The sequence below is a fragment of the Nuphar pumila genome, chromosome 13 (genome assembly GCF_984573655.1).
Source record: "Nuphar pumila chromosome 13, dmNupPumi1.hap1.1, whole genome shotgun sequence".
Lineage (NCBI taxonomy): Eukaryota > Viridiplantae > Streptophyta > Magnoliopsida > Nymphaeales > Nymphaeaceae > Nuphar > Nuphar pumila.
In genome coordinates this window covers 50,806,832-50,821,151 of record NC_143261.1, presented here as the reverse complement: position 1 = coordinate 50,821,151, position 14,320 = coordinate 50,806,832, and the positions used below count along the sequence as shown (strand labels likewise).

General features: G+C 39.1%; 2 protein-coding genes across 2 annotated transcripts; both read left to right on the top strand.

Moving 5' to 3' along the window:
• Positions 1 to 382: 382 nt before the first annotated feature.
• On the top strand, positions 383 to 3,775 carry LOC149818344 (BTB/POZ domain-containing protein At1g55760-like). Its single transcript, XM_089984738.1, has 4 exons — positions 383 to 715; positions 1,513 to 1,658; positions 2,088 to 2,209; positions 2,949 to 3,775. The coding sequence occupies exons 1-4, from the start codon at positions 597 to 599 to the stop codon at positions 3,552 to 3,554; spliced, it is 993 nt and encodes a 330-aa protein (XP_089840864.1). The 5' UTR covers positions 383 to 596; the 3' UTR covers positions 3,555 to 3,775.
• A 3,420-nt stretch (positions 3,776 to 7,195) lies between these two features.
• Positions 7,196 to 14,132, top strand: LOC149818343 (subtilisin-like protease SBT5.3). The gene is made up of 11 exons (XM_089986202.1): positions 7,196 to 7,285; positions 7,398 to 7,504; positions 7,585 to 7,682; positions 7,777 to 7,941; positions 8,822 to 8,933; positions 10,831 to 11,371; positions 11,831 to 11,925; positions 12,068 to 12,310; positions 12,633 to 12,747; positions 12,972 to 13,185; positions 13,501 to 14,132. Exons 1-11 carry the CDS (start codon positions 7,196 to 7,198, stop codon positions 14,040 to 14,042), a joined length of 2,322 nt encoding a protein of 773 aa, XP_089842328.1. The 3' UTR covers positions 14,043 to 14,132.
• Positions 14,133 to 14,320: the final 188 nt, after the last annotated feature.

The following is a 14,320-nucleotide window of genomic DNA, read 5'->3' as shown; positions in this document are numbered from 1 at the left end:
GATGCCGTTTATTGGGATTACAAATAAAAAAATGAGCTTAAGGGCATTTTAAGCAATTAAAACTTAAAAGGTAAAATCATTGTCTGGTAATTTTTGGGTCAAGGGTTGGCCAATTTTTTTTTTCTTTTGGCAAGCTGAGGGATATACAACTATACCATTGGGTTTTGAACCTGGAATGTCTCAACACAAGGTGACGTGCATTAGCTGCTCCTACCGGACAAGCGGAACCCCATTGATAAAAAGGTTGGCCAAATCCATAAGAATGCTGGTAGCTTTTCCACACTTTTTTTTTGTTCTCTCTCTCTCTCTATATATATATATGAGCACTACAAGCAAAAACTGCTCTCTCGCTCTCTCTCTAACGTGATGGCGTAAAGGAAGATCCAACTCTTGTTTTGCGTGAAGATTGGAGACTGAATCTTCTATATACGGTCAACAAAACCTGCTACCATCCTCACCAGGAATCTCGGAGAGTTCCATGGTTACTGAGAAAGCTTTCCTATACTCTACCGGTTAACCTGGGGAAGCCCGGAGATTTCCTGGAAGGAATCCTGGATTGCGTCAATGAGCTCACTGCGATCCTAGCGTCCTCCAGGATGGCCGATAGCACGTACCGCGTCGAGACCACAACACGTCTTGCGCAGTGGAAGATCGACAACCTATTGACTTGCACATATAGAAAATCCAACCCCTTCAGGATCGGTAGGTGGGGCTGGTGAGTAAAGAATGATGGGGGGTGCATTAAAACAAGTTTTAATTTGTTTAAAATTTAGTTTTTTAGGCCTCCCCAACTTCTAATTTGCTTTTTAGGTACATAATTCAGGCCCCTTTAGGGTTGGTATGTGGTGCTGGTGAGTGAAGAATGATGTGTAGCACTAGAAACAAAGTTTTTCTCTGTTTTCAGTAGCTTCTAGGCCTCCCCAAGTTCTTAATTTGCTTTGTAGGTACAGAATTCAGGCCCTTTAGGGTTGGTAGGTGGTGCTGTTGAATGAAGAATCGCATGTCTCGGTAAACAAGTTTTTGTTCTGTTTTCAGTAGTTTTTAGGCCTCCCAAAGTTCTTAGTTTTTCTTCATATCTACAGAAATTCAGGCCCCTCTAGGATTGCTGGGTAGTGCTGGTGAGTGAAGAATGATGTGGTGCACCAAACAAGTTTTGTTTGGTTTTCAGTAGTTTTTAGCACTCCCCGCATTCTTAATTTTCTTTGTATGTAGAGTAAAATTCAGAACTCCTTTAAGGTAGGTAGAAAGTAGACGGTGCTTGTTATTAACGTAAAATGGGGTCCAGCATAGAGATTTGCTTGGTTTCATGTAGTTTTGATGCTTTATATCTATTGCTTGATCGTCCACTTTGAGATTGGACCCTCTTCATTTCAAACCTCTTTTTTTTTGCTGTTTCTTTGATCTATCTGTTTGGTTTTAATTCGTGTGATTTGTTGATGGACTTTGAAGTTAGATAAATTACTCTTGTTTTTATGGTGATAAGAATGAATGAAATTTAGAAAAGAAATGCAGGTTCATATCGGTTGAGGGGAGCAGGGCATTGCATATAAGACTATTTCCAGATCTTGGGAAGTTATCTAGAGAACCAGCTCCAATCGCATCGTTTATCATTCGGCTCCTCTGTTCTAACGGGAATCGTAATGCTCTTGTTTATCCTGGTATATTTTCTTAACTTGCTTTTAAAACTAACATGTAGGTAGATGATCCTTTTTAACGAACTTTATATGACTTTTTTAATGAACTTTAAATGAGTTTTTGAAATTTATGACGTGCTTATTATTGATTCATTAGTGGCAAGCATGAGATTTGAATCCCATCGTTCCTTGGCTAAGATGTTGCAACTGTACAGATTGGACTATCTGCTTAATTACAAAAAAAATGATGAAAGATTGGAAGGTACATGATTTGCAAAAGTTTCTTTATTTTTCAATCTGATTAGTCTAATATAGTTGCAACAAGGCCATTCATCTTAAGGATGGAAGATGGTGCATATGAGCAAAGCGATAAGTGATTCTTGCTGTTACAAGCTCCTGAATCACTTTAATCACAGCCAATTTATCTTATGTTTTTTATTTTTCTTTCCTAAGAAATCAGTGACAAGTTGCTAAAGACCAATGAAGATTTTGTGTGGCGGCTCGATATTTCACCACTCAGCGGGAAATTCATAGTTGACTTAGAGTTTCTGGATTTGAAGATCATACCTCCTGACGTATGAAATCCATTCCCCTTCTTTTTGCATATTGCTGTCATTTATCTTTTCTAGTTCTAGTGCAATTTCAAGGCCTTTTTACATAGGCACAACTATTCTGCATCATCGAGATCATGGTAACCCACTTAAAGTTGGTAACAGAAAGATCCATAAGCACAAAATATGATGAAAAAATATCTTCATAATTTACATCACATCTCTATGATCACAAGCAGGAGTTGATTCTTGTGCTCTACTTGTAGTCTCTCTCTTTCAAAAATTTGTGGTCTCACAATCATCCCCCATTCTTTCAAGAGGGAAAAAAATGAAACAGGGTTATTGAAAAGCCCTGTTTCTGAATACTTGAATACTTTATGCCATCATTTGGATGTGTCTGTCTCCCAATTTATTGTGTGTGCAAATTCTTTTGCATTCTAAACAATGAAAAGAAAGACAAGATTTGTGTTGAATAACCATAAGTGTGCTTTCTCCATTTACATATGATTGAAAAGTATTTTCATTTTACATTTTATCTCAAGGAAAAGGGAAAAGAAATCTCTTATCCTTTTTCCAATTGCTAAGACCAATAAAAAAAAGGAATTAATGGGAAAAACAACCAGTTCATGTGTTACTGCATTCAAATTTCCCTATGTGTGGTACTTGATGCTTCTCTATCTTCAATGTTAATAGATGATAAGAGAATTCATTTCCACCATTACTGCGCTTTGTGTTACTGATTCTTCTGAGCTGCATAATCCAGGGTGGTGAGCCGTGCTCAATCTGGTCTTTCAAAGAAACCACTCAAAACAAGTCAAGCCTAGTGGCCTTATCCAGCCTTGGTCGGATGTTATCTGAAAACATACACACTGATGTCACAATTGATGCTTCTAATGGCAGTATTGGTGCACATCGTGCCATTCTTGCCAGCAGATCACCAGTTTTCTACAGCATGTTTGCTCACAACCTTAAAGAAAAGGAACTATCGACCATTAAGATAAGTGACATGACTATCGATGTTTGCCAAGCCTTTCTTAGTTACATATATGGATCCATCCAAATTGAAGACTTCATGGCCCATAGGTCTGCTCTGCTTCGAGTTGCAGACAAGTATGATGTCTCTGATCTGAAAGAGCTGTGTGAGAAGAGCCTTCTTGAGGACATTGACACAAAAAATGTCCTTGACAGGCTCCAAGATGCTTATATGTATCAATTGCCAAGCCTCAAAAGAAGCTGCATTACTTACCTCGTAAACTTTGGCAAAATATTCGATATTCGTGATGATCTCAACATTTTCCTCCTAAGTGCTGATAGGGAACTGATCAGTGAGATATTTCAGGAGGTTCTAAACACATGGAAGGGATTCTAATCATGGAATTATGAAGAATGTGGTTTGTGACAATATTTGTTGCGTGTTGTCAATTTGTTATACTTGTACAGAATTTGTTAAAGGCTTAAGGCTATTCTTTCTGTCAAACCAAGGTCTGCATATTTTCAGTATGTCTCATGTATATTGTTTATCGGATTGAATTATGTATGGATAAAGATGTATAAAAGTTCCAGTTTGAAATCAATATCCATAATTTTCTAATTTGTATTCATACTAGTTCTATGCTGTATGTGAGAGTAAGGAACAAAAGGAAAGAAGAAAAAGTAAGACAAATGATTTTCAATTGAATCTGTAGAACTTTGTTATATTAGACAACTGAGAAGAATCAAAGACTGGAGGCTTGATCAGTTTTAGTAACTGTGGCTATCAGTTATGCTACCAAACATGGTGCCTCTGGGCAGCATTAGTGGATTTCTTTCTAGCTGTAAGGGCTGTTATGAGTAGGCTGCAAGCAGCATTAATGGAGTTGTGGTCTACAAAATCTGGACAACATTAGAGCCTGTAAAGCCTGATTCTGTTGACTAAATTTTAATATTTCCTTAGGGGGCATCTGATTCCACAGCACGCCCACTCTGTGGGGTCCATTTATGCCTGCACACCCACACAAACGCCCGCTGCATGGACGGGCGGGACACTGCATCTCGTGCATCCTGCAAGGATGCGTTTTGCTGCCCCCCCCCCCCCCGAACAGGGAAGGACAGGATAGTGTGGACACCTTTGAAAAAAAGCGCCTTTGTCCAGGGCTGTGTGCGGACAGGACAAGATACTGTATCCTTGTCCTCCCCTGTCCGCAAATCAAACGCCCCCTTAAGGGACTGATTCGAACATTGCCGAATACCATCGGCATTCTAAACTGATAAAATCCCCCAAAATTGTGATATTTTTCAAGAATCACCTCACCCTGAGGATAGGGTACTTTGCAAAGTGATCCTTGCCTTATGGGCGATTTGCAAAAATGGCTATGCCTTATTCGATTTTGCCAATCGGTCTCTACATTTTGTACAACTCTTGCAACAAAGTTCCTAAGGTTAGCATCCGCCTCACAAGAGAGGGTCTAGGTATCACTTAGGTGAGCCCCTTGTGTGCCCTTAGCCAATCACATGTCCGCACTTCATGGGCTCCACAAGTTCCATTCAAAATGCAGCCATGTGATTGGCTGTGGCACATATGGGATCACTTAACAGATCCCTTGATCCCAATTTCCATGGAGACGGTTAAGGCCAGCTGCCCTTACGGAAGGACCTTCTTGCAAAACATAAATAAGAGACTATTCAAAATTGTCGTTTCTACTCTTGGGATGCTTTTGGTTTTAGCCCCAAGGGGTTTGCGGGTTTGGTGAAGTGTGAGGGGGCTTTGGCCACCAGACTGGTGGTCAGGGTTCCATTCCCATGGGCGTCAGTCAGGGCTGAGACAGGATTCTAAACTAGGGTGTGCACAAATACAAAAGAAAAAATAATTACTAACAATATGTAAAAAAAAAAAACAAATCAAAACTTTTTTTTTTACGTACATGATTCATTTATGCTAGTTGATAAAAAAACTCCTAATATTCTAACCAAAATCAAATCACAACGTATCCAGGAATTCATGTCTAATGGTAATTAAAAAAAAACACAAAAAACCTTAAAACTATAAACTAAACATTTATATCATTCTAAAGAAAACAAGTCAAAACCCTAATTACTACAAACAATGCATTTATGCTAAGTGATAAAAAAATCACTAATATTCTAACCAAATCTCACCTTAAACCATAACTGAACATTTATGTCATTCATTAAAAAAAACAAGCCAAAACCCTAATCCCTACAAACAATATAAATTATGCATTTATGATTAATTAATAAAAAACTCTTAATATTCTAATCAAAATCAAATCACATAATATTGATAGATTCATGCATAATGGTAATTAAACACATACACACACCTTAAAACCATAAAGTAAATATTTCATTCTAAAAAACCCAAATAAAAACACAAAATCCCTAATTAAATATTTATGTCATTTGAAAAACCAAAAATAAAAGTCCTAACAAAAATCAAAGATTTAGGGGGTTTGAGAACCAAAATCAAACATTTATTAACGGAATCACATGTAATGATTATAAAAAAAAGCAAATAAAAACCCTAAAACATTCATTATATATTCATGTTATTTGAAAAAATGCAAACCAATACCCAAAATACTAAAAGAAATCACATCTTTATATTAATTAAAAAAGAACAAATAAAACCCCTAATATTCTAACAAAAAAATAAACATCATTATTAATGGATAATGCTAATTGAAAACAAAAGAACATGCACACAAAACCCTAAAATCCTAATTAAACATTCATGCTATTTCAAAAAATAACTAAATAAAAAACTTAAACCCCAACAATACATTATGCTAATCGAAAAAAAAAATAAAACCCCTAAAATCAAGACCTTACCAAACATTTTGAAAAATAAAATTGAAAAGAAGAAGATGGTGATGAAGAAGAAAAAAAAGGAGATCCGGCAAGGTCAGGGGTGTGCAGCAGAGAGGTTGTCGGATGGCGGATGGTGGGTGTGAATCCAGCAAAGTTTTGATGGAGAGAGAGAGAGAGAGAGAGAGGACCTTAGGGTAGGGGCATGTGTACCAACGCTGCCACCGGAGGCCCAGAGTGCAGGGGTGGGGGGGGGGGGGGGGGGGTTCGGAGAAAGAGAGAAGTTAGGGTCGAGGATAGGGACTCCGAGGTAGAGGGGGAGAGGCATGGGTCGGGTTTGAGTGTGCCCACCTTTACCCGACCTTTCTGAGGTTGTGGGTGGGCACTCACTGCCCAACCTATCGGGTCAGGGTGGGCCCACCCTACATTCGATATCCGTAGTGTGTGTCCATTACTGTAATGCTAAATGGAGGGGTGCACCTTGAGGAGTTTTAGACCATGGACATTGAAACTGGACACAATCAATATGGCACCTCTTGGCTCGTATCCGTGGGGAAGCAGATCCAGTGTTCGGGGCAGAATACCTTATACCCAACCAGGGAAAGATATGTAATGGCTGCCCCTTATTAGAAAAGGAGCCTCCCTGTTAAAAAAGGGGGGCCCAGCGCACCGGCTCCCTTATTAAAAGGGGTGAACACTTATAAGGTGTTCGCCCAACCCGCCATGGTCCGGGCTTGGTCAAGTAATTAAACTTGGCCGCCCGATCCAAATCAGGCCGACATTGGCACGGGTTGACATGGACCGCCCCAGCCCAGCCTGAATATATATATATATATATGTGTGTGTGTGTGTGTACGCTGTAATTGGTTAATGATCCAATAGCTGCAAACAAAACGGTCAATGTAGGCCATGAATTCTTCATTTGTTACATAAACTTTTTTGTACTTTGAACGCTTTATCTCTTAAATAAAGAAACTGTGGTAGAAATATGAAACGGTTAATGTCATTAGCTCATAGTGTTTTGAAATACATCAATATAATTACCTTAAAATTTATGGTTTCCTTATTTGCTTTCAAGTTTTTTCGATCAAAAGGTAAAAAGTTTTCTGTTTCCTCATGCATGATGAATGAATAGCGTGGAAGGAAGGGTATAAAACTAGAAACGATCACCTTTTAGCTAAAAGGTAAACCATAGACAACTTCAAGATGAAAACAATGGGCATGAATTTTAGGCTGCCAATATGTTTTGCTTTCTTTTTCTTTTCTATCGTTAAGCCCACCTACGCAGTGAAAAAGGTTCTCTCTCTCTCTCTCTCATATTGGGTACGCTTATAGGTTACAAACATACGAGTGAAAACTCGTTTTTTAAGGGAAAATTCTGACTTGGGTATTCATATTATGATGATAGCCATACATAGTGTATTTGGGGGCACATTCCCACGTATCCCAAGATTCCATCAAGCTGGACCTTGTTGCTGATTCACACCATGAGCTTTTAGGTACCTATGTAGGAAGGTAAGAAGTCATTAGAGAAAATCTCTAATTTCATTTTAACTTGATTTCTCTTTTAACACTATGCTCTATCTTTGATCCAGTAAGGAAGAGGCAAAGGACTCAATCTTCTACTCTTACACAAACCATATAAATGGATTTGCTGCCAATCTTGAAGAGGAGCAAGCCTTTGAGATAGCAAGCAAGGATCTATTGTTATCTCCACTTGAGTGTTTACATTCATATAACTTTTTGAATTCAGAGTTTGTTTATTAATATTTCTGTCTTCTTGGTAGAGCACCCTCGTGTCGTGTCTGTATTCCCCAACAAGGGGTACAAGGTACACACCACTCACTCATGGGAATTCTTGGGACTGGAACATGGAGGACAGGTTCTACCAGACTCAATATGGGAGAAAGCCAATTATGGTGAAGATGTTATTATTGGGAATATTGACACTGGTATGTCTACAAAATTTAGCACAAGATATAGCTAATGAGTGGTCATGTTTGATCATAGTTTATTTCTGGTCACCGTATCAATAGCTAAACATTGTTTCCTGACCCAGTCATTTGTCTGATAAATAGAAAAATTTTGAAAAAAAAAACTCTTTCTTTTTGGAAAATATCGTCAATAATGAAAAAATTGATTTTTTTAACTACTTTTTTTATGAAGAAAAAGAAAACACATAAATATCGCCTTTATAACATAAATATCACATTTAAAGTCTGCTATTTATGTTTTTATGAAAAAATTAAAATATTAGTACTTATACGGCTTGAGAGCAGATCAGGTCCAAGGCCCCTAAACACAAAAGTCCGTCCAAGGTACCTTGGATACTGTCCATCATCAAAATGAATTGCACCCAAAAACCATCAAAAGCTTCTTTTTTTGGACAAATTTTAGCCATCCATTTTCAGCCATTAATGTCGTTCATCTGGAAAGTGAATGAAATTTTTTGTAATGCCATGTGGTTCTTGCATTTTCTCATGATCTTATGATTGTAAATCACAACCACAACACTTTCTCTTGGTTAGTGAAACATGAGAAAAGTGCAAGTTATGGTTGTGATTGCCAACTGTGATAGTTTTTGCCCTGTATTTTGTGAAAGTTGGTCACAAGATTGACCTTGTGTCCAACAATCACAGCTTAGACTTTTAATCTGTGAAGGTTCATTCTCACCTGTGACAAATGCAAACATGCCCAAAATACACATTGAAATGCTCCATTTTTTGTTTGTTTCCATGGAAAGCCCAAGTTTTCTTTGGCACACAAACGCACCCTTAGTAAAGAGTAGCTGGAAATGCTTAGTTCTTTATATTCTTCCATGGCTTCTATCAGGAGTTTGGCCTGAATCAGAGAGTTTCAATGATGAAGGGTTTGGGCCCATCCCTGCAAAGTGGAAAGGGGTGTGCCAGAATGACACAGATGTGAGTGGAGTTCGATGCAACAGGTCTGCTGCTATTCTCAACTCTTCAGCTTTCACTAGTTCCCATGTTGGTGCATTAGGCCTGTGCTCTTGCCTAATGTTTGAAATATACATATATGGTGCATTTATAGCAGTACTCTACCACCATAACTTGCGGTGATGAACACTTGATTTACATATCTAATCTCCAAAAGCAATATCTAACCTTTGGATGATGTTTAACATGGTCGATTTACTATTTTCATCTGCTAAAGTTGACTCAAATAAGATGTTTTAGGCTTTGTTTGGGAGACCGAGATGGGAGTGAAAATGGTATTTAATGAGCGTTTGGAAACATTGATTTGGGTGATGAGAATGGTGTTGGTTGTGGACATGAGAGTGGAGATGGGCCATTTTCAACTACACCCTCAAGGATTTTGTTGACAACTCTACCCACATCTCCACTCCCATCACCTCTCTCATCTCTTTCTCAACACCGGCTCCTAAATAGGGCTTTATATCATTTCTAAATCACTCTTATTTTCATGAATTATGATTCATTGTTTTTTCACCGTCTCAAAAATGAATCTTATAGTGTTTTGATGTGATAAAACCTTCTAATATATTAAATAAACCTTCTAATCTTATAGTGTTTTGATGTTTACATTGTATGGTTAGATCTACCATTTAATTGCTAGATCCATCCAAAGAAGAGTGGTACGTACCATCATTATAAGATATCATGGTAAAGAACCACTATATATATATATATATATCCACTAAAAGGGAACTAGTTACACCTCCCTCAAGGAAAGTCACTTTCCCTTGAAAGAGACATCTAGTCTCCCTCACGGGAGAGGTGTGAATCCTTTTTGACAAGAAAGCTATTTTTTTTGTGTTTGTTATGTGGGCTCCACCATATGTTTCTCATGAATATATTCGTTTTTGCCTTGTTGGGAAAGATGACCTCTATCTTATTAAAGAGGTTTCTTTCATAGGAATGGGTATGAAACAAAAGCCCTCATAACTGGATACTCTGACCAGGGAAACAAATGTGGGTTGTGGATTTCATTGATACAGGTATGACACTTGAGACATAGGCATTAAAGTAGGCTTGAAGGTAACTGGGTAAGACCCAAAATATCAAAATAGTAGATTGCCGGCTTTGAAGTTTATAAACCAGGCCTTGGTTGGAAAAAAGATATGGTTAAGACCCTGATGTGGGTCCAGCTAGATACACCTCTGTTTCAAACTATTCAATAAGCAACACCTTTTCTTTTCGATCTCTATGCTTTTCGCTGCTCAACCGGAAATTCCCTTTACATTGTCTATCTATCGTGGGGCTCTGGGATTTGATGGAGCCTGCCGTACTTAGGTTCATGGGATTTGAACCTAAACCACAACCCGCCTAAGCCCCATCCCACTACTCCAAACCCCTTGAGGCTGGATTTGACGGTGGACTTGAAAAGCCACATACAGACGATTTGAGGAAGCTAGGTCAATTTTTGATGAGTTTTTCCATCTGAAAGAATGAAATTGATTCAAAAGACAGTCATTTGGGTTTTAGAACCCATACGAGTCAAACAGTTTCCATTCCTAACACACATGGGCTATGTGATTGCCTCCGAGAAGACTCAAGCAACTTAACTAACTTGGACACAATCAAGTGTGAGCCTTAAGGTCAACTCCAAGCATGCATGTTGAACCAAGTTGGTCCAGTCTTGCCTCTCTTTCTCAAACCAAAAAATGGGTTCATATATACAACTAGTCTTTGGTTCGATTATGGGTATCTCAGCCAACTTAGCCACTTCTTACTTGAACTCACCAAGCTCTGGGCCTAAATCTTCATTCCATGTACATGCATGGCAGGAAAATGTATGTCATGTTACCGAAATAAAGGGGTATAATTTGTTCTTAATTTTGGCTCGGTTAATGGCTCCAGGAAGCTGATTGGTGCGCGTTACTATAACAAGGGCTACATAGCATCAGTGGGCATGCCGGGTTCGCCAGCACATTACGTTTCTCCTCGTGACCCTGAAGGCCATGGGACCCACACCTTATCAACGGCAGGTGGCAGCTTCGTACGCAATGCGAGCATGTTTGGCTTGGCTAATGGAACAGCGAAGGGTGGCTCACCCAAGGCTCGGGTGGCTGCCTACAAGGCCTGCTGGGCTGACACCCCCGGCGGCTCGTGCTTCTTTGCAGACGTGCTTGCCGCATTCGACGCAGCGATCGGTGACGGCGTCGACGTGATCTCAATTTCTCTAGGTTTCTCAGCAAGTGACTACTTAACCGACCCGAACTCTATCGGCTCGTTCCATGCAGTTAGCCAAGGGATCACAGTCATCAGCTCGGCTGGCAATGGTGGACCCAGCCTGGGTTCAGTGCAGAATGTGGCTCCATGGTTGTTTACTGTCGCAGCTAGCACGTTGGATAGGGACTTCCCCTCTTATGTGTCTCTCGGCAATAACCAAACTCTTAAGGTTTGAAACTTAGATACCTGATCTTTTACACTTGCACAACTAAGTTTCCACAAAATGAGTGTTTGGGCATCACAAAATGGAAATATAGTCTTGTACACTTGCACATCCTGACTTTCAACAAAATGAGTGTTTGGTTATCACAAAATGAAGTATTGTTCATGAAATCTAATGTTTCTGCAAATGATAACATCAATCCCAAGTTCTTAATTAATTAGCTTTCTATAAACACTTGTTCATGAACTAGAGGCAGAAACATGAGAATCCATGAGCTATTAGTATAAATACGACCAAGTTCCCGAACTCCAACTTTCCAGCTACCAATAGACAATAGGAGCATTCCATTACCTGCACTAGCAGAACCACTACTATTACTAACAGAGGCAATTACAGTAGAAATGAATTACTGCATAGATGTTAGGAGATCCAACTTTTAATTTTTTGGACAAATTTTTTATACAGGGGCAAAGCCTTTCCTCGGCGTCTCTACCAAAGAAATTATATCCATTAGTTAAAGGATCAGATGTCACGGCTTTTGAAGAATATGCCTACCTTGCGTAAGTATACTTAACATTGTTGCACAGTATCATGCTATAGCTATATGAACCAAGTATGTGACATAATACTTGCTGCATTGATCATTGCACTTTAAGAATTTTTGTTATAATTTATCTTCCTTTTTCCTAATGAGTTTTGCAGAGCTTACTGTGTGGATTCTATGCTTGATCCCAATAAGACCAGTGGGAAGATTGTAGCTTGCCTTAGTGGAGAAATTAAACCAGTTATGAAGGGCAATGGAGTGCAGCAAGCTGGAGGCATCGGGATGATCTTGTGCAACGACCAGGACAATGGATTTGATCTCTTACCTAAATTCACATTTCCGGCCACTTACATCGATGCTGCTGATTGCGAGGAGCTGTTTGCCTATATAAATTCCACAGAGTATGTTCCCTTGCTATTCTTCAAGTCTTGATGATTGAGTGTGCCTTTTGGATTACAGGAAATACTACAGTTACAAGCGTTTGTGAACATGGTCACATTCACGAAATGTCCAAACACAAGCAGGCTCAAGACATTACTGACACTGTTTTTTATCTATCTAGGAAACAATGAAAATAGTTTTTTGAGCAGTGCAGATGCATAGAACAATGCTATAAACTAAGATGACAATCATGTTCTGTTTATGTTGTGTTTGTGTGGCCTTTTGTTACCATTGCAGTTGATAATTGTCTGACTTAATACTGATGATGCCACTTATGTACAGGTCTCCTGTGGCATATATAGAGCCTCCAACCACCGAGCTGTACACAAAACCTTCTCCCGTCATGGCTTCCTTCTCTTCCCAGGGTCCCAACCCTCTCAATCCAGATATCCTCAAGGTTTGTAACTACAAAAGCAGGCATACTTCTTTATAGAACTCTTGATCCCATGTCTTTGTTATCTTTTGTTTTACTAGCATAAAGCTACCTCATTGTCTTACCTATGTAGGAAAAAATGTTGCCCTGTTGGCTCTGGTTAAGCATGAACATCCAGATATTAGAAGGAAGGAACAATGATCTTTTGTTTAGCTATGCTTAATTTTGTTATCTATTGCTTAATGCAGCCGGATATAACAGCACCAGGAGTGAGCATCCTTGCAGCCTACACTGAAGCTGTATCACCAACAACATACAGCTTCGACAATCGCACCGTGCAATTTAGTGTTCTGTCTGGCACATCAATGGCATGCCCACATGTTTCTGGAATTGTTGGTCTGCTGAAAAAAGCACACCCTGATTGGAGCCCTGCTGCAATCAAGTCTGCAATTATGACTACAGGTGATAATCACTTCTATCCGTTATGCCTCATGGGTAGTCTAAGCAGTCACTTGAAACGACGTTTTCCAAAAATTAAACTTGTTCCTTTGAACAATTTCAGCAAGGAATCAACTCTAAAGAGTTAACATATTATTGTTTAGAATAGTTGACAGTTCTTTTTCTTTTTTACCAACACTTGGTAAATTTTAGTGAGTCCTATTAGAATAGACAGCAACAGGATTGAGTTCCAATTATCTTGCTTTTATGTTGTATCAATCTTCAGCTAAGTAGATATACTACTGATGATGTTCAATATGTGTCTCTTAATTTCTTAAGCGACGCAGCTAGATAACCTCAAGGAGCCGATAATGGGTGCATCTCTGGGGAAGGCAACACCATTTAGCTATGGAGCAGGCCATCTTAATCCCAGCCAGGCAATCGACCCCGGCTTGGTTTATGACATTAATGTTACAGATTATCTGAACTTTTTGTGTTCCATCGGTTACAATAAAAGCTCCATCTTTGCGATCTCCACGCAATACTATTCATGCCCCTCTCAAGTGCCTAAGGTTGTAGACCTTAATTATCCTTCAATTACTATTACTAATCTCACTGTGGCAGCCACAGTCTCCAGAACCTTGAAGAACGTTGGAACACCGGGGACTTACGTGGTCCATTTGCAATCCCCTCCTGGAGTTGCGGTCTCAGTTAAGCCAGAGAGCTTGAAGTTTGCGGAGGTTGGTGAAGAGAATGAATTTATAGTGACCATTGAAGCCAGTAGTAGGGCTCCCAAAGGTTATGCATTTGGAAGCTTGAGTTGGTCAGATGGTACCCATAATGTGACAAGTCCAGTTGTGGTAGAGATTGGTTCAATCTGAACAAACATATGATGAGTAGTATAAGTGATAGATTTTGGATGGAATGCTAGGCCAAGGATCTACGATGGTGGCTGTAGTTTGAAATATTGCTGTATCAGAAAATCTTTTTCTATTTCTAAATCTTTAAAGAGACTTGATGCTTAATAAAAAGATTGAAGGCTTTGGCTTACCTCAATCAAACTTTGAAGCTTCTGAATTAGATGCAAGTGTGATAACATTCTCAAATTACATTCAAATGTAAAAAAACAATGTGAATCATTGCGTAAGATTCACTTTCG